Source organism: Aotus nancymaae, unplaced genomic scaffold (assembly GCF_030222135.1).
Source record: "Aotus nancymaae isolate 86718 unplaced genomic scaffold, 86718_ANA_hifiasm-v0.15.2.pri h1tg000020l, whole genome shotgun sequence".
Taxonomy (NCBI): domain Eukaryota; kingdom Metazoa; phylum Chordata; class Mammalia; order Primates; family Aotidae; genus Aotus; species Aotus nancymaae.
This window is the reverse complement of record NW_026988432.1, coordinates 69794878-69815405: the sequence shown is the minus strand read 5'-3', so window position 1 is coordinate 69815405 and position 20528 is coordinate 69794878. Positions and strand designations below refer to the sequence as shown.

The 20528-nt window shown below is 38.3% G+C and overlaps 1 protein-coding gene across 2 annotated transcripts in view; it reads right to left on the bottom strand.

The window, feature by feature from the left end:
- The window catches only part of CEP192 (centrosomal protein 192), a 135941-nt gene that overhangs the window by 78400 nt on the left and 37013 nt on the right, over nucleotides 1-20528 (bottom strand). Inside the window, exons 10-15 of one of the 2 annotated variants that reach the window (XM_012472511.3) lie at nucleotides 17275-17605; nucleotides 16664-16807; nucleotides 10886-10950; nucleotides 9681-9890; nucleotides 6617-6743; nucleotides 5085-5215 (exon numbers count right to left, since the gene is read on the bottom strand). In XM_012472511.3, the coding sequence (XP_012327934.2) occupies nucleotides 5085-5215; nucleotides 6617-6743; nucleotides 9681-9890; nucleotides 10886-10950; nucleotides 16664-16807; nucleotides 17275-17605 (1008 nt within the window). Of the gene's footprint in view, nucleotides 1-5084; nucleotides 5216-6616; nucleotides 6744-9680; nucleotides 9891-10885; nucleotides 10951-16663; nucleotides 16808-17274; nucleotides 17606-20528 lie in introns of those variants that run through there. The other variant, XM_064379456.1, reaches the window with a different exon arrangement.

The window sequence follows — 20528 nt, the reverse complement described above, 5'->3', positions numbered from 1 at the left end:
ATATACGCACCCGATACAGGAGCACCCAGATACATAAAACAAGTTCTTAATGACTCACAAAGAGACTTAGACTCCCACACAATAATAGTGGGAGACTTTAACACCCCACAGTCAATATTAGACACATCAACTAGACAGAAAATTAACAAGGATATCCAGGACTTGAACTCAGACCTGGACCAAGCAAACCTAATAGACATTTACACAACTCTCCACCCCAAATCCACAGAATATACATTCTTCTCAGCACCACAGCACACCTACTCTAAAATTGACCACATAATTGGAAGTAAATCATTCCTCAGCAAACGCAAAAGAACAGAAATCATAACAAGCAGATTCTCAGACCACAGTGTAATCAAGGGAGAACTCAGAATTCAGAAATTAACTCAGAACCAAACAGATTCATGGAAACTGAACAACTGGCTCTTGAATGTTGACTGGATAAACAATGAAATGAAGGCAGAAATAAAGATGTTCTTCTAAACCAGTGAGAATGAAGACACAACATACCAGAATCTCGGGGACACATTTAAAGCAGTGTCTAGAGGAAAATATATAGCAATAAATGCCCACATGAGAAGCAAGGAAAGATGTAAAATCGACACCCTATCATCAAAATTGAAAGAGCTAGAGGAGCAAGATCAAAAAAACTCAAAACCTAGCAGAAGACAAGAAATAACTAAGATCAGAGCAGAACTGAAGGAGATAGAGACACAAAAAACCCTTCAAAAAAATCAATAAATCCAGGAGCTGGTTTTTCAAAAAGATCAACAAAATAGACCACTAGCCAGATTAATAAAAAAGAAAAGAGAGAATAACCAAATAGATGCAAGAAAAAATGATAAAGGGGATATCACCACAGATTCCACAAAAATACAAACCATCATCAGAGATGATTATTACAAACAACTCTATGCATATAAACTAGTAAACCTGGAACAAATGGATAAATTCCTGGACACTTGCATCCTCCCAAGCCTAAACCAAGAAGAAGTTGAAACCCTGAATAGACCAATAACAAGGTCTGAAGTTGAGGCAGCAATTATGAGCCTAACATCCAAAAAAAGCCCAGGTCCGGATGGATTCACAGCCGAATTCTACCAGACATACAAAGATGAGCTGGTACAATTCCTTCTGAAACTATTCCAAATAATCCAAAATGAGGGAATCCTTCCCAAATCATTTTTTGAGACCAACATCATCCTGATACCAAAACCTGGCAGAGACTCAACAAGAAAAGAAAACTACAGGCCAATATCCATGATGAACATCAATGCAAAAATCTTCAATAAAATACTGGCAAACCGATTGCAATAGCACATCAAAAAGCTTACCCACCATGATCAAGTAGGCTTCATCCCGGGGACACAAGGCTGGTTCAACATATGCAAGTCTATAAACGTAATTCACCACATAAACAGAACCAAAGACAAAAATCATGTGATTATTTTAATTGATGTAGAGAAGGCCTTCGACAACATTCAACAGCCCTTTATGCTAAAAACTCTCAATAAACTAGGCATTGATGGAACATATCTCAAAATAATAAAAGCTATTTACGACAAACCAACAGCCAATATCATACTGAATGGGCAAAAACTGGAAGCATTCCCTTTGAAATCTGGCACTAGACAAGGATGCCCTCTCTCACCACTCCTATTCAATATAGTATTGGCAGTTCTAGCCAGAGCAATCAGGCAAGAAAAAGAAATAAAGGGTATTCAAATAGGAAAGGAGGAAGTCAAATTGTCTCTATTTGCAGATGATATGATTATATATTTAGAAGACCCCATTGTCTCTGCCCAAGATCTCCTGAAACTGATAAGCAACTTCAGCAAAGTCTCAGGATACAAAAGCAATGTGAAAAAATCACAAGCATCCCTATACACCAATAACAGACTTAAAGAGAGCCACATCAAGAACGAACTGCCATTCACAATTGCTACAAAGAGAATAAAATACCTGGGAATACAACTAACAAAGGATGCAAAGGACCTCTTCAAGGAGAACTACAACCACTGCTCAACAAAATAAGAGAGGACACAAACAGATGGAGAAACATTCCATGTTCATGGTTAGGAAGAATCAATATCATGAAAATGGCCATACTGCCCAAAGTAATTTACAGATTCAATGCTATCCCCATCAAGCTACCAATGACCTTCTTCACTGAACTGGAAAAAGCCACCTTAAACTTCATATGGAACCAAAAGAGAGCCCGCATAGCCAAGTCAATTCTAAGCAAAAAAGACAAAGCAGGAGGCATCACACTACCAGACTTCAAACTATACTACAAGGCTACAGTAATCAAAACAGCACGGTACTGGTACCAAAACACAGATATAGACCAATGGAACAGAACAGAGGCCTTGGAGGCAACACCACATATCTACAACCATCCAATCTTTGACAAACCTGACAAAAACAAGCAATGGAGAAAGGAGTCCCTGTTGAATAAATGGTGTTGGGAAAACTGGCTAGCCATGTGCAGAAAACAGAAACTGGACCCCTTCCTGACACCTTACACTAAAATGAACTCCAGATGGATTAAAGACTTAAACATAAGACCTAACACCATAAAAACCCTAGAAGAAAATCTAGGCAAAACCATTCAGGACATAGACATAGGCAAGGACTTCATGACCAAAACACCAAAAGCATTGGCAACAAAAGACAAAATAGACAAATGGGACCTAATCAAACTCCAGAGCTTCTGCACAGCAAAAGAAACAGTCATTAGAGTGAATTGGCAACCAACAGAATGGGAAAAAATTTTTGCAATCTACCCATATGACAAAGAGCTGATATCCAGAATCTAAAAAGAACTAAAACAGATTTACAAGAAAAAAACAAGCCCATTCAAAAGTGGGCAAAGGATATGAACAGACACTTTACAAAAGAAGACACAGATGAGGCCAACAAACATATGAAAAAATGCTCATCATCACTGGTCATTAGAGAAATGCAAATCAAAACTACATTCAGATACCATCTCATGCCAGTTAGAATGGCGATCATTAAAAAATTTGGAGACAACAGATGCTGGAGAGGATGTGGAGAAATAGGAACACTTTTACACTGTTGGGAGTGTAAATTAGTTCAACCATTGTGGAAGACAGTGTGGCGATTCCTCAAGGACCCAGAAACAGAAATTCCATTTGACCCAGCAATCTCTTTACTGGGAATATATCCAAAGGATTATAAATCATTCTACTGTAAGGACGCATGCACACAAATGTTCATTGCAGTACTGTTTACAAAACCAAAGACCTGGAACCAACCCAAATGCCCATCGATGATAGACTGGACAGGGAAAATGTAACACATATACACCATGGAATAAAAAAAGATGATTTCGTGTCCTTTGTAGGGACATGGATCAACCTGGAAACCATCATTCTCAGCAAACTGACACAAGAACAGAAAATCAAACACCGCATGTTCTCACTCATAGGTGGGTATTGAACAATGAGAACACATGGACACAGGGAGGGGAGCATCACACACTGGGGTCTGTCAGGGGGAAATAGGGGAGGGACATCTCGGGGTGGGGAGTTGGGGAGAGATAGCATGGGGAGAAATACCAGATATAGGTGATGGGGAGGAAGGCAGCAAATCACACTGCCATGTGTGTACCTATGCAACAATCTTGCATGTTCTTCACATGTACCCCAAAACCTAAAATGCAATAATAAATAAATAAAAATAAACGACTGAAATGTTAAAAAAAAAAAAAAAAAAGAACAGCACAATAATTTTAAGAATGCAGGCAGCTTGAACATCCCGATTTAAACAGATCTCACCTAAGTGAAACAGACATTAAGTCACATAACAGACATTCCTTACAAGCCTACAGAAAATACTTTCAAAAACTGAACAAATGCTGAACTATATATCGTATTTAAACAAATTTCAAAGGCTTAAAACTAAATATTCTCTGACTATAGCATATTTGGCCTAAAATCAATTATTTCAAAAATTAGTAAATCTCCTACGTGTTTGGAAACTAAGCAATACACTTTTTTAAAAAGCTCATGGGCCAAAGAAATTAGACAATATATTGAACTGAATGATAATGAAAATATGATGGATCAAAACACAAGAGATAAAAGAAAACAATGCATGGGATGCAACTGACAAAAGGCTCCTATTCAATGTAAAGAACACCTATAAATAAAATAAAATAAATTATCCATTAGAGCAACAGACTTCAACAGGCACTTCACAAAATAAGCCTCCAAATGACCAGCAAACATGAGCAAGAACCAGCTTCATTAGTAATCAGGGAAACACACATGAAGACAAGAAGTCCCCACTGAGCACCCACCAGAATAACGAGTGATACCAGGTGCTGGCGAGGAAGTGCAGTGACAGGCAGCACACAGTCTTGAACAAATCTATACAGTACAACCACTCTGGAGAACTGTCAAAACCACTGAAGTAAAGGTGTGCAAACTCCACAACATACATATATACCTCACATGAACGTGTGCACACGTCCCAGGTACTAGGCTGTTCATGGAGCATTGTTTTATAATTGTCCAGCAGTGGAAATATCCCAAATGTTCATCAACAATACAAACGGATATAAAAGCAACAGAATATTCATAGAACAGAATACAATACAGTAATAAATATAAGTTTCGATTATACTCATCTGACAATGGTATGCTGAGGTGAAAAACGCCAAAGAAAAGGAATACATGCTACATGGTTTCTTTTATGTGAAGTTCAGAATCGGATGAAATTAATACAGGGTTAAAAGATCACTGGAGGCGGCAAAAAAAAACTTGTTTCTAGGTTGTTGGCAATGCTCTCTTTCTTGATCTGAGGTGTACACAAGTGTATGAGTTGTGATAATTCGCTGAATGACTACAAATCTGCTTTATAAACTCATTTGTGTATATATTATATAGTGATAAAAACTTAAAAACAAATTTAAAAGACACTTGCAAGAAATTTGAAGCCAGGAAAGAAAACATATTAAACTGCATATATTTTTCACAGGTGATCTCATCTTAATCCTATATAACAACAACAACAAGATAATCTTAGATTTCCTTATGAAAGGCTTAAGCTACCTCTGTCTTGCCTTTATCAGCTGTTAACGTCACATCCTTTTCATCCACTTGTGAAGTATTCTCCACAGCTTCAACCTGAAGTGTAATTGATCCTTCACTTAGCTGTGCCTGGGACTGTTCATTTAAATCTACTGCAGGAAATATATAACATTTAATTTATAAGTATACACTATTTGGCAAACACAATCTGTGGAATAAGAACCAGGCAAAATGATTAATCACCAAGGAAGATGTCTTTGTACCCCAAATGTCAGTCGCCTTCACTAAAACGGTTTAAATGTATAGTCACTTGGACAGAGAACAACTACATAGTTAATTCAGCTCAATGCTACAAGGTCCCAACTTCACAGGAGGGTTGTGGATTTTAATCTCTCCCTTGCAAATACACGTATAAACTCATTTAACTGTTTCACAAATATACAGTAAGTTGAATTCCAAAGTTAATACTTCTTGGTTGGGTGCAATGGCTCACGCCTGTGATCCCAGCACTTTGGGAGGCTGAGGTAGGATCACTTGAGGTCAGAAGTTCTACAACCCCATCTCTACCAAAAATACAAAAAATTTACTGGCTGTGGTGGCGCGCACCTGTGATCCAGCTACTCGGGAGGCTGAGGTGGGAGAATCGCTTGAACCTGGGAGGTGGAGGTTGCAGTGAGCCGAGATCACACCACTGCACTCCAACCTAGGTGACAGAGTGAGACTCTATCAAGAAGGAAAGGAAGGAAAAGAGGGAAAGATAAGAAGGAAAGGAAGGGAAGGAAGGAAAGGAAGGAGGAAGGAAGGAAGGAAGGAGGGAGGGAAGGAGGGAAGGAAGGGAGGGAGGGAAGGAAGGGAAGGAGGGAGGGAGGAAGGAGAAAGGGAGAGAGAAAGAAAAGGAAAGAAAGAAAAGAAAAAAATAAAAGACAGAAAGAAACACAAAAAGATAGAAGCTTTAAAGAAGTAAGTGAGTGCATCTTTAGAGAAATGGAAAATGAGCTGACTTTCTATACACGGACCCTTTGTCCCAACTCCCCTACTGGAATACATGCTCCTTAAGGAATGGAGCATATCTTATACAACTTTACATGATATGTAGCAAAAGGCATTGTACTAACAAAAAGTAGCTGCTTGATAACTCTAAGTTGACCAAGAACATTTGATTTAAAATATTATATTTATCATAAAAATTGATATTTAGACTATCGTAGTCTAAATCTCAAAAGATCTCTTTAAAAGTCTACCTAAATAATAAATATATCTACGATTAATTAACTCAATAATTCAATAGCCAACATTAACTAGCCCATTTGAAGTTATTTCATTTACTGTGGTTTTTACAAATTTAGGTAGATTTTGGCTGACTTATTTCCACTTTAGACTAAAAAGAATATGTGGAGTTACAAATAAATCAAATCTATAACCAACACTGAGAAAATACAAAGTGTTATATACATTTTTCACTCATAAAGAACATGATCACACAACACCTAAGTTACACTTTTAAGAAAAAAAAAAAAAAAGATTCCAAAAAGCCCCTTCACTGAATCCATTACCTGAATACAGATCATGGTTAAGATGAGCGATTTCTTTTTCTGAATTACTTCTCGATACATCAGATTTTCTTATTAAGGCAACAGGTTCTCTCTTCTCTGGTGATCTAATAAAATAGCCAAATGATGGCTACAGAATAATTAAATGTAAATTATTTCTTTGATTTTCAACTGCTTTGAGAAATTCTAGACTATTTTATCTAATACTAGTAACACAGCTAAATGACATCAAAGAACTGTTCTTTCCACTTAACCTCAATTACTAGAGATGGCCTTCAAAGGTCCAGATAGCACCTTTCATTTCCTTAATACTAGCCACCTTTTAATCGTTGAACTCATATTGTCAAATAAATTGCCCTAAGAAATTCAAATCAAAACAACACAGAAATGAGGCCGAGCGCAGTGGCTCACACCTGTAATCCTAGCACTTTGAGAGGCCACGAGTTCAAGACCAGCCTGGCCAACCTGGCAAAACTCTATCTCTATTAAAAACATAAAAATTGGCCAGGGGTGGTGGTGCACACCTGTAGTCCTAGCTACTCAGGAGGCTGAGGCACCAGAGGTTAAGATGAGTTGAGATCATGCCACTGCATTCTAGCCTAGGCAACAGAGCAGACTCTGTCTCAAAAAAAAAACAACACAGAAATGATTCTTTATTCCTTCAATAATTATTATTGAACACCTATTATGTGTTAGACACTGTTTAATCATCAGTGACATATTAATGAGAAAAAAGATAAAAACTCCTGCTTCCAGGAAATCACAATATAAAGGTACTTTATTTTACAGAATAAACACATCCTTGAAAAATCTGTATTAAGATTAGGGACCCTTCTGCCAACTTGCACGTAAATTTCTGGAAGATTTGCATTCAAGGGCTTGCTGAAGGATGGGCAATTTCCACTTGTCATTCTTATATAGGAGTCACGTGACAGAACTGAAATGTGAACTCATTAAATGCGCTCAATTTTTTACTGGTCTTCACTTATTTCTTCCCTTGATTCAGTAACTTGAATGCAAACAAAACTTATACCAAAACAAAAAATCCAAATAATAGATCAATTTTTCCAGTGCTTTGTCCACCTTATCTTTCCTTATTATAATTCCATTAATGAGGAATTCAGTTACTCTTCAACTTCTGTCATAATCTCAAAGTCACAATCAATTCAAGCAGAAAAATCCACCTTTCTAAAATATTTTCATTTTTCAATTTACTGCACTGAACAAGACCACAGTTCAACTTAAAAGTTCTATGAATCAACTGTAACTTCTAACACTACAACTATTATTTCACAATCATATTCTTAATGAAATCCAGTTTTGATAAACACTCCCTCAAATAACCCTAATTTCCTTTGTGGAATTTATCAACAAATTCCTTGACTCTAGAGAATAAATCTTGAATTCTTGCCCTTTTCTCTGCTTCTACTAGGTCATCCTTGTCTCCAGCCTTCATCACGTCTCTCCCATTTCCTAAGCCTCTGCCTGCTTCTTTCCGTCTTCTGTCTTTTGCTGACTTTACCTGGGCAGCTGACATATGGCGGCAGCCTGCTGCACCTGGAGATGGGCCAGCACCACAACAAAGTTGCCCTGTGCCTCTAAGCACTTCCTCCCTGTTCATATGAGATAAAACCTCCCTCTACTGGAAGCCCTCATGATCTGGCCCTCGGAATCATCTGCCATTCTCCCTTCATACACACCCACCCTGTGCTTCACGCCTGATTTCCGTTCCTCCAATATGAAACCCTGGTTCCTACCTCCAGATCTGCACAAAGACAAAGGCCAGGTCACTAATGGAGGGAGAAGTCTTATTTCTTCTTACAAAAGAAACACAATCTTTTTTTTTTTTAATGTCTCCCTCTGCTGCCTCCTTTTCTTGCTTATTTTTTTGAGATGGAGTCTCACTCTGTTGCCCAGGCTGGAGTGAAGTGGAGTGATCTCACCTCACTTCAACCCTCCGCCTCCCAGGTTCAAACGATTCTCTTACCTCAGCCTCCCAAGTAGCTGGGATTACAGGTACACGCCACTACACCTGGCTAATTTTGTCTATTTTTGGTAGAGACAGGGTTTTACCATGTTGGCCAGGCTTGTCTCAAACTCCTGACTTCCGGTGATCCGCCCGCCTCAGCCTCCCAAAGTGCTGAGATTATAGGCATGAGCCACTGTGCCTGGTATGCTGCCTCCTTTTCATCACTGAGATGCCAACTCAACGTCCTCCCCCAAATGTCAACCTGACCAGCACAGCTAAAGTAGCTCCTTCTACTCATTCATGCTTTACAGCACTTATCGTTACCTGAACAACTTGTCTATTTGTACATGTACTACATTTAATTAAATCAAAACACTTCCATATTTCAAAATATCTCTTTAGATAATAGTTTTTAAAAATCATTTTTAGAATTCTTCACAGCAACCAACAATAACAGAAGCAATGAACAACGATTAAATACTTACTACATGTTGGCTTAGTGCTAAATGTTTTACATGGACCATCACATTTAAATGTTACAAAGCCCTATAAAACAGTGTGCTATTAAGAAATAGGAAATTAGGCCGAGCGTGGTGGCTCACGCCTGTAATCCCAGTACTTTGGGAGGCCAAGGCCGGCGGATCACGAGGTCAGGAGTTCAAGACCCCCTAGTCAACATTGTGAAACCCCATCTCTACTAAAAATACCAAAAAAATTAGCCAGGCATGGTGGTGAGTGCCTGTAATCCCAGCTACTTGGGAGGCTGAGGCAAGGAATCACTTGAACCTGGGACATAGAGGTTGCAGTGAGCAAAGATCGCGCCACTGCACTCCAGCTCAAGCAACAATTTGAGACTCCATCTCAAAAAAAAAAGAAAAGGGAAATTAAGGCACAAAGGAGTTAAATTGCTCAATGTCCTAGAACTAGCTAAAAGACAGACCTAGGACTGGAATAAGGGTCTGACGATGAAATCTAAGTTTCTTACCACTCTTCTGTCCCAACCCTATTCTGTCTCCATTTTAAAGTTACTATGCCATCGTAATACTCAAAATCTAAAATCTGGCGACTGTGAGTACTTCCAACAGATTCCATACTTACTCTTTTTACATTGTTACCACCACCAAGGCAACCAAGAGCTTCAGATCTTTGAGCAAAGAACTCTCCTAAAGACAGACGTAAATAACTGGCATCATCTTTATCCAAATCTGATGTGCTATGTGATTTTCTCAACAGACTGTAATTAATTGTAGCTCCCCAGGACGTATCGCCCAGTGCAACCGAAGTGTTATGAGCATCTATGTTTTCTTCCTAGGAAGAAAGTTATTGTTTCATTTCTTTCCCCCAGAAAGTCACCTTTCTGTTGTTCTAATATACAATAATTTTAAAAATCTTACCAAGAAAATTTAAAAAATTTTTTAAACATTAGACCAAAAAAAAAAAAAAAAAAATTGGACAAACTGAAGCATAATGAAGTCCAGAGGAGGAAAATGAGTATTTTTGAACACCTGAATTATAATACGCACGATCACAAGTTGCTCACAACAGTGCTTTCCTGTAATCTCAGCTACCTAGGAGGACAAGATGGGAGAATCATGTGAGCTCAGGAGTTCAAGCCCAGCCTGAGCAACATGGCAAAACCCCATCTGAAAAATAATAAGAATGTTGCTTATTCTTCTTATTTTATAAGAAGAAGATCTTGCTTCGTCAAACCACTGTCATAAATTTTGAATCTTCAAAATAAGATTGAAATTAGATTGTCATAAATAAGAATCTTCACAAAAAACAAAGAGGATTGCCTCACTTTAAAACATTTTTAAAACTATAGAAATATAACCCAGTGCAGTGGCTGACACCGAATCCCAGCACTTTCGGAGGCCAAGATAAAAGGATTTCTTGAGCCCAGGAGTTCGAGACCAGTCTAGGTAACATAGCGAGACTCCATCTCTACAAAAAATAACCACTGCACTCCAGCCTGAGTGACAGAGCAAGCCCCTGTTTCAAAAAAGAAAAAGAAAAATAAACTATGGAAATATCCATTAAGGGCATTAAAGCAATTTTAGGTGAATTAAAGATATATTTCAGTATGTCAATGATCTTCAATTAATAATTTAGAGTATGAGGGAAAAAACAGAAGTTGTCTAGCTGTCTAGAAAATATGTCTAGTTGTCTCATATTTGCATGAGAAAAAAATGAAATAATTCTATACTAACTGTGTATCTATTGAGAAAGAAAGAACATTTTGCCTACATTTACATTAATGCAGGAAAAATTTTAAATTTTGGATAAAGCAAATAATTACAAACCTGTATAAATTGATGCTCTTTATTAAATTCTTCTTCATCTTGTGCAATCAAATCAAATGCTTCAGCTTAAAAAAGAAAACATTTATATAAATACATTACACTAATGCCTAAACAAACACTAGCACACATATACAAGTTAGTAAAATAAAATACTAAGGAAATAAAGCTTTAACAAATATGTAAAAGCTTGCACTCATGACTGAGGCATCTGTATTAAATGCTTAAGTCTGTGGTTGTCAAACTTTTGCTAAAGAACACCTTGCTGTAGCTGACTTTATCACTAACTTACCCCAATTTACTCAAGGGCTTTACAATGGAATCTTTTTCTTTCTAAAATTAATTTTAGCTGTGGAATTGAGGCACTCGCCCATGAATGCTGATGGAATTTCATCAGGAGTCATCAGACTGATAAGCCCTCTATAAGCCTGTCATGAAGATGGCTGCAAGAGTGTCCCAAGACCCATCAGAATTGCCAACAAACTTTAAATATGTTGGTGAAATGAGAAAGGTCTGTCGGCCACATGCCAGACTGGCTGGCTACGGCACTCTGGGCCTCTCTGTCTGACACTGCGAGGTTGGAACAGAAAGGAGAACACCGAATGGCTACCCAGAGAGGACAGTCCACTCAAGGCCCAAACATGAGGGAGGCTCCCCACTATCCCTGATTGTATCCATCAAGGGGACCAATTAGATCCATACTGCTCCTTTGTAATCCTAGACTGTGTCCCACATTCATAATCTGAGACAAAAGAGAAACAGACACAGGATATATCTGTTCAGGAAAAGCAGAGCACCAAAGACTTTATAAAGCTCCCTACCTGTCGGAAACAATGCTAGTTCTTCACCTTATGAAGTGATCATTTCTTATTTGAGACAACGTCTTGCTCTATTACACAGGCTAGGGTGCAGTGGCGCAATCTTGGCTCACAATAACCTCTACCTCCTGGGCTCAAGCGATCCTCCTGGCTCAGCCTCCCCAATAGCTGGGGCTATAGGCATGTGCCACCAGCCCCAGCTAATTTTTGTATTTTTTTTGGTAGAGATGGGGGTTTGCCATGTTGCCCAGGCAGGTCTCGAATTCCTGGGCTCAAGCAATTCACCCACCTTGGCTTCCCAAAGGGCTGGCATTACGGCATTAAGCCAAAATGCTCAGCCTAAAAAAAAAATACACACACACATATTCTTAACCTACAGCACAGAACCTAAGAATGAGGATCAGGAGAACTATGAAGCCCCCAAAATTATATGCAAAATCATACACTCTATGTTTCTATGAAGATTCACTGTGGGATCTATGACTCAAGCTGTTTTTAAAAACCACTGCCCTAAAGGAGGAAAGGACCAACCAACCAAATCTGACAGCCAAGAGAAGGGAAGTAGGAAACTTGGCCCAAAAGAGGGTGATACGGTTTGGCTGTGTCCCCACCCAAATCTCAACTTGAATTTTATCTCCCAGAATTCCTACATGTTATGGGAGGGACCCAGGGGGAGGTAACTGAAACATGGGGGTCAGTCTTTCCCATGCTATTCTCAAGATAGTAAATAAGTCTCACAAGATCTGATGGGTTTATCAAGAGTTTCCGCTTTTGCTTCTTCCTCATTTTTTCTCTTGCCACCGCCATGTAAGAAATGGCTTTTGCCTCCTGCCATGATTCTGAGGCTTCCCCAGCCACATGGAACTTTAAGTCCAATTAAACCTCTTTTTGTTCCCAGTTTCGGGTATGTCTTTTATCAGCAGCGTGAAAACGAACTAATACAGAGGGTAACCCAAAAGAAACTTAATTTACTTCAAGAAGTTAAATATCACCTGGTTTTTAAATAACTGACCAGACAGCTCAAAATAGTCTTATATCCCTAAGTGCTTTTACTCTGAACTATAAGGGACTCTTCAAAGAAACATCTATACTAATACTATGTTATCTTGTCTACTCATCAGAAATCAATCACAGCCAATAAGAAAGCAGAACTTCATTTTTTATGAGAACCTATGCCAATTCTTTGGCATACCTAAAACAACAATCCTCTTATACTGAATGCTTCTGAGGTTAAACATGGAAGTAGCCCATTTGTGTTTCCCCACTGTCAAACTCTTAGGCCATAAGCAGCAGCAATGCAGCAACTTGGACAGATGGAGCTGAGCTATCAGCAAGGAGGAAGCCAGGTATGGGGAAGAGGAGGAGGCAGGCTCTCTTAAGGAACTGTTCTGAATAAAGTTTGTAAGTAGGCAAATTTTCATTTAAAATGACTTGGATGTAACAAGATGACACCCTTTTTTCCAACCTTCCTCTTCTGAATATATCCTTCTATTACATTTTTAAAGTTCCTTTCTCCTTTCCAGTAAAAAGGCTCCCATTTCATTAATGCTACCTCCACCCCTATTTCCCTGGATCTAGTCCATACTTCCTAGCACCTATCCACTCTTTCTGTCCACCAACCTTTTTAATAGCTTTCCATCTCCCCATCTCCTTTTCCTCCCCACCCAGGCTAGTCATCCTTTCCAACCAGACTAGTATTAATTCCCTAAGCACAAGGATGGTTTCATTCAATCTTTCCATTATCATTTCCTATTTTATTTTTTCTTTAATAGGAATACATCTAATAATTCAAATTTAAAAGGTGTATATATGATACCACAATAAAGAGCTTTTCAAAGTTAACGAAAGACTTACAAGGGTATATACTGAAAACTATCTCGCCATCCCTGACCCTAGTTTCCCACACCCCAGAAGCAACCAATAGTTAAAACATCCCTGAAATGTCTATCTGAATTTTTGATTTTTGAGTTCAAGTAGCTAGAGATTCCTGCAGTCAGTATCTTGTCTTATCTTTCCATTGTATGGCTTTACAAATATCTGTATGTGCATCCTCCCCTCTCCTACCTTTCTACACAAATGTTAGAATACTTTATGTGCTCTGAAGTGGATTTTACATAATTTATTTTAGTGACCATTCCATTTGAGTAACTAAAGAGCTCCTTTATCATTCTGTATGGCCACAGGGTACTTCTTTGTATGGATGCACCTTAATGTATACCCTATTTTGTTCATCTACATTGCATCCAACCTTGTTATTACAGACAATGCTGCAAGTAATGAGCTTGCACATACATCATGTACCATTTGTGCAAGTGTATCTGAAGAATAAATTCCCAGAAGCAGAACTGCTCGGTTACAGGATAGCACATATGTAACTTTGCTGGTTATTGCAATGTCATTATAGCTAGAGGCTGTGCCAAGAATGGACTAGCATACCTGTGTCCCTCACATCTTTGCCAACACAGTTTTATTACCAAATTTTTGGATCACAACCAAGGAAATACTGAAAAATACTATGACTGGTCAGATTTACACTGAATTTCTTTCCATGAATAAAAATGACATTTTTTGTTGTACATTTAACAAAACCATTTTTATTTTTCTATAAATTATTTCCAATTTTTCGGTAGTTGGTCTTTTTCTTATTGTTTATTAGAATTGTTTATTTATTAGGAGAATGGGCTCTAAACCTATAATATAAATTGCAAATCTTTTATTCTCAGTTTGATTGCTAATTTTTAAAAACATTTTATGATAGAGAAGTGAAGAGTACAGCTCAAGGAATTTTCACAATCTGAACACATCTGCATAGCCAACAGCACAAATTAAGAAGCATAACACTGCCAATACCCAAACCACCCCAGCCTGGCTTCCCTTGCTACCTGCCCATCCACGTGTAACCACTGCCCTACAGCTGGCTCTGTAGGAATGCACTGCTGAGCTGTATACAAACAGAACTACAGAGTGTGTGTTCCTGGTCGGCTTCATGTCATTCCACATGTTCCTGAGATTCATCCATGTTGTTGCATGTAGCTGTATATCATTCATTACCACTGCAACCTAATATTCCAGGGTATGAATAAGCATAATCCATTCTATGACAGTGGGAGGGAAGAGTGGTTCTGCAGTGACTTAGAAACTTCCACTGCTAATGGGAATTTGAGAATCTGGGGCTGATACAAATAGTGCTGCTATAAACATTTTAGTATGTCTTTTGGTGAATATGTACGCCCTATCTGTTGTGTATGTACTCAGGTGTAGAATTATTAGGTCATAAAGTATGAAGTTCACAAAGTTCACTTTCACAAGACACTGCCAAATGGTTTCCAAAGTGGCTGTACCAATTTATACTCCCACCAGCAACACATGAGAATTCCATGATCTTTTAAGTGATAAATATCCACCGTTCAGTCTGCATCATCGTTTTCCTTAGATCAAGATATCACTGATCAAGTCCTAACTGCAACTCAGTTGCACACTTCTGACCTCTATTTCCACTAATGACTACTTCTGCCTTAAACCACAATCACCCAAAATCTACCCTTTCTTCTGACTCCTTGACTCAGGTCATGGTATTGCCATTGCCTCAAGTAACTCAGACCACAGACCCTCCTCTCTTCCTGCCTTTCTACTATCCCCTGAAGTCCAGCCATCAAATCCTAACCATTTTACCTCTACGTCTTTCATTAGCTACTCTCTTCATTTTCACGGGGACACCTAGATTTCCACAACATCCTAAGAACACTACCAAATGACCTTTTCTGCCAGGAGACGACTCACCAATCAAGTTCTACCAGCAACTAGTCCTGCCACTTTCCAGACAAGCCTCAATCTTGGGCATGGTGGTCAAACCTCAAACCACTCCCTGGCCCTCCTGACCTCTCCAGCTTCATCTCCTAGCCTCTGGCCACTCTCCCTTCATCCTGCCATAAAGGCTGGCCATACTGGACCATGCACCTTCTCAAACCATCCACACTTCACCATCCGATTCCCTTCTAATGAGGCTTTTGAAATTTCTCATGCCTCCAAAGGATTACCTGTTAAAACTCTACTTTAAAAGTGGCTTCCTATATGAAATTCTTTTGCTACCTACTCACGCAACATTTGTTTCTCCTCTAAATTCCAATGCTTTTGGTTTGAGTCTCTCACGATGTCAATGACTGTGTATTGTATTCTTGTCTCATCCCTCTGGGCCGATGGGCAGTTTCTTAAGGACTGGCATGCTGCCTTATTTATCACTGTAATTCCACAACATGAAACATTTTTGAAAGAAGCTTAGTACAAGCAGTAGATGGAATAATTTCTTCCTCTGGCGCAAGCCTATTAACAGTAAGGCCAGGCCTGACAGGCCCGTGAGCACCGTGGCTCCTTCCAGTTATAGAACAGCTCAGCCCTGAGGGTTGCAGCACAGCATCTTCACAGACTCAGGCTCAAAATGCTGTGACCTGGCATTGTGCAGAGCTAAACCAGTTTCTATATTCACTGTCAGAGACAATGCTGATCAACAGCCTAACTGCTTCTTTTAACACTTTTATCCCTCAAGATTTTGTTATCTTTTTGGTTACTTTTCTTCCATCATTTCTACCACACTTCCTAGCTTTCATGGACTGGTTTTTGTAACTGCTGATTTATCAAGACATTTCTTTTGCTCGGGTCAGAATTTTTAAAGGGAAAAGCAAAGCCTAAAGTCCCTTCCAGTCCTGCAATACTATGGGGTCTACACAGAAGTATAAGAATGCTATTCTCACTCATTGCCTTTGCCTAAGGATATGGCTCGGCTCATTGTACAATGATTAAGACTGGTTAACTAAAACCTTGGGTCCTATAAAAGCAAGTGAGGCGCTTCCAGAATATAGTGATAGCCCAGAAGGGATCTGATGTGCCTGACCAACATATATAGAGTAATTTCAGAAAGATCAGAAACAGTGAAAATGGTATAATAAATGTTTATCCATATACTTACAACCAGATCTGAAGTCTTCGTTCATCTCATCACTTAGAGATATATTTAAATTTTGTTTGCTATTAAAAGATGTATAATAGGCAAGGTCCGTCACCCACCTACCCTCTTCATTTTGATAGACCACACTCTGTGGGAGATCTCTTTCTAAAAAATAAAATTCCAAAAATATCCAATGCTATACGTAATAACTAAAATGATAAAACATTCTCAATTTTTAAAAAGATTTAGATGACTACCTTAGTTATCAACAGTACTGAAGTCTTCCAAAACTAGTTAGAAAAAGAAAAACCCATTTCCCCAAAAGAAAAGTATCTCTTTGATGGAAGATAAGCCAGCATCAATTACAAAAAAAAAGGCTATAGTGGAGAATGAGGCATAAAGAAAAAGAATGTTAAGACTTAGTTAGAAAGGCATATTTTCATTAGATATCTGATGAAATATACCATTTCTGAGCAGTTCTCCTGTACTAGTAGATTTAAAATTTTGTTTAAACTACAAAACACTTAAATATTTAATATGAAAGATTGGCACATTTCACACAGAAATATATCCTATTCAAAACATAGAAACATCTATTTCTTTCACTCTATATTTTTTGAAAGCCCACTTACTGTCTTTATTCTTTTCAATGGACTCGTGACATTCACATGCTCGCCTTTCAGAAGCTGGTGACCAAACGGCATCAGTGAATTTAATTTCACTGTCACTAATAGGCTTCAAAGACGCTACATACACATTTTCTTGAATGGACACTTCAGGAGTCTCAGTGTCTAAACATCCATCCATGTGCAAAACTGTCTTATTTTGATGAGGACACTCTGCCTCCTGTTTTACAGGGTCAGTTGGGTCAAAGCCACCATTGGCATTTGCATCATGAAAATTATCAGAGTTAAGTTTCATGTCAGTAGCCCTGAAGGTCTTCACCAGAACACTTGCACTTTCCTTTAAAAAAAAAAAATCAAATTTTTTAACACAGCAACAGTAAGTTTTATTTTTTATAACTTATATTAAAAATTTATGGGAAAAATATAGTTGACAAAAAATGTTTATTATATGAAGGAATAGAACATACAGTATTCACTCTATTCTAGACTATGTATGAATATATGAACCAATGATAAGCAACTTATTAAAACCAGACATTGTGATGTGGTCATGGGAAACATATCAAGAGATTCACATACCAAAAGTAAGCTCTATGTGTGCATTGCATTACAGGATGATAGAAATGTCGGCTCAACTTTTATTATTACCAATAAAAGTCTCTACAAGTGTGGTAAGCCTATTAATGTGACCAGCCTAATATGTTAACATGAATAAACAGCCCTTAATATTAATACCAGATACTAGTATCTTTTAATAGGAGTAAAGCAGTGTATACTACAAATGCCCCCTGAGCAGTCCAATAAAATTTGTATCAGTCAGAGCAAATTAATTCAGTGCCTTAAAACTATGCTCTCCAAAATATTTTTCCAGGTGGCACTTTTTATTCTTTCCTAAAATAACAACTGCTGAAAAGGGGCTCAAATGTCTTCAATATCGTTTGTGGATATTTGGCTGCCACCATGGTTATTGCATGCCATTGAAACCTATTAACAGCAGTCCTTTCTGCTATAATAAGACAAGCAATAAGAACAATCTGATACGGCACAGTTTCTGAAAGTTACAATACTAAAACAAGGTTGTTCTAAATAAAAGATGATGACTTTGAAATACAAAAGACACAGGTTCAAATCCTAGTGCCAACCATTTATTAACTGGGTGCTTTGCCAACATTACTATATAAAAAGAAACATCAAAATAAATTCCAGATGACTTAAAGATTTAAATATAAAAGTATTAGGAAAAAATACAGATGGATTGTCTTATATTCTTTAGTGGATAACATCTTCTAAGTGTAACACTCTAATGTCTTGAACTGTGTCCCCTCAAAAAAAATATACAAGTCCTAAGCCTGGTAACTATAAATTATGCTATTATTCTGAAACAAGGTCTTCACAGATGTAATTAACTTAAGGATCTTGAGATAAGACTATCCTGGATTTTGGGACCCTAATCACAACGACCAATGTCTGTATCAGAGGAAAGATAAAATTTCAGACATAGATACAGAGAACAGGGCTGAGTGAATACAGAGACAGAGATCTGACTGCTGCTGGTACAAGCCGAGGAATACCAGGAGCCAGCAGATGCTGGGAGATCCAGGAAGGATTCTCCTCTAGAGCCTTTGGAGGGAGCACCACCCTGCTAGCATCTTGATTTCAGACTTTCGGCCTCCTGTGAGGAAACAAAGTTCTGTTGTTTTAGGCCAGCATGACTGTGGTAATTTGCTCTGGCAATGAAGGAAGTTCACACACACATTAAAGCCTAAAATACATAAAGACCAATATATTTCCATAACAAAAATCTTACAAAATTAAGTTAAAATGCAAATACTCCAATAGAAAAAAAAAGACAAATGCCATTTAAAACAAGATAACTACTTTTCATATACAACACTTGCAAAGATTAAAAAGAAACATAATGTGGAAAATTGGTCTTTTCCATAAAGTGACTTAATCATTAATAAGGAAGGTCGTTTACAACTTCTAGCTTCCAGTTCGGTGGGTAAAGGGCTTGGAAGTCGCCACTCCATCCTGACAAGTAAAAACATGAACAAACTAACAAATCAACAACTCTTCTAAGATCCATAAGAGAAGGTAACAGGATAAACTGCTGCCTCTAAAACTGGAGAGACAGACGGGCAAATACAGAGAATACTAACATACCAGGGGATACACTCTCGAGCAGAAACCTCCACAGTAACCAGTAGAGAAGGAATATCTGACCTGTAACTGATGAATTGCTGCAGGCTCAGTATGGAAAAGTCTGAGAGTTAAAAACTCCAGGGGATCCAGTCATAGGTGGGTCTCCATGCTTTCGTGAGTTTTACCTCCAGGAGCAGGACCAAGTTTTCACAGCAATTAATGGAGAAAACTCCCCTTGGGCTTCCAGCATGGGGAGAAGAAAAGGGTCATTTTGAAATATAACAGGGCATTTTGTTCTTAGGTCTGCCCTCAAGAAAACCTAACCAGCTGGGGTTTTATCTGAGCCTAAGCAGCCTAGGGAGAGGGAAGTACCCAACTCTAGCTCCCTCAAGCTACCCTGTCCATCCTAAGGGGAGGAAAAAACAAAGAAATACTTGTGGAGTGCACATTCTAAAGGCACAGGCTCACTGAAAGACTGAGACTAAATAATAGAATTATGGAATGCTTCCCCTCTGCAATACCTTACCACAACATAACGAAAGGCCTATTTACGGCAGTTCTTTTACTTGGCACATCATGTCCAGCTAACAAGAAAAAATTAAAAGGCATACTAAAAGGCAAAAAACACAGTTTAAAGAGACAGGGCAAGCATGAGAACCAGTAGAACCAGATATGGCAGTGATGTTGGCATACTCAGGCCAGTATCAAAAACAATTATGATGAATATGCTAAGAGCTCTAATGGATACAGCAGACAACATGCAGGAACAGAGTGGCAATGTAAACAGAGAGATGGAACTTATCAGCAAGAATCAAAAAGAAATGCCAGAGGTCAAAATTGGTAACACGTGAAGAATATCTTTGCTGGGCTCATTAGTAGACTGGACACAGCACAGGAAAGATACTCTGAGCTCGAGCATATGCCAATGGAAACTTTTAAAACTGAACACAAAAACAACAAAGAATGAAAAAAAAATCTCAAAAAACTGCAGGATAACTACAAAATGTATAACATATGCATAAGGGGACATCAAAAAGTGAAGACAAACAGAAAGCAACAAAACATTTGCAACAATAATGACTGAGAATTTCTCCAAATTAATTCAGACAACCAGCCAC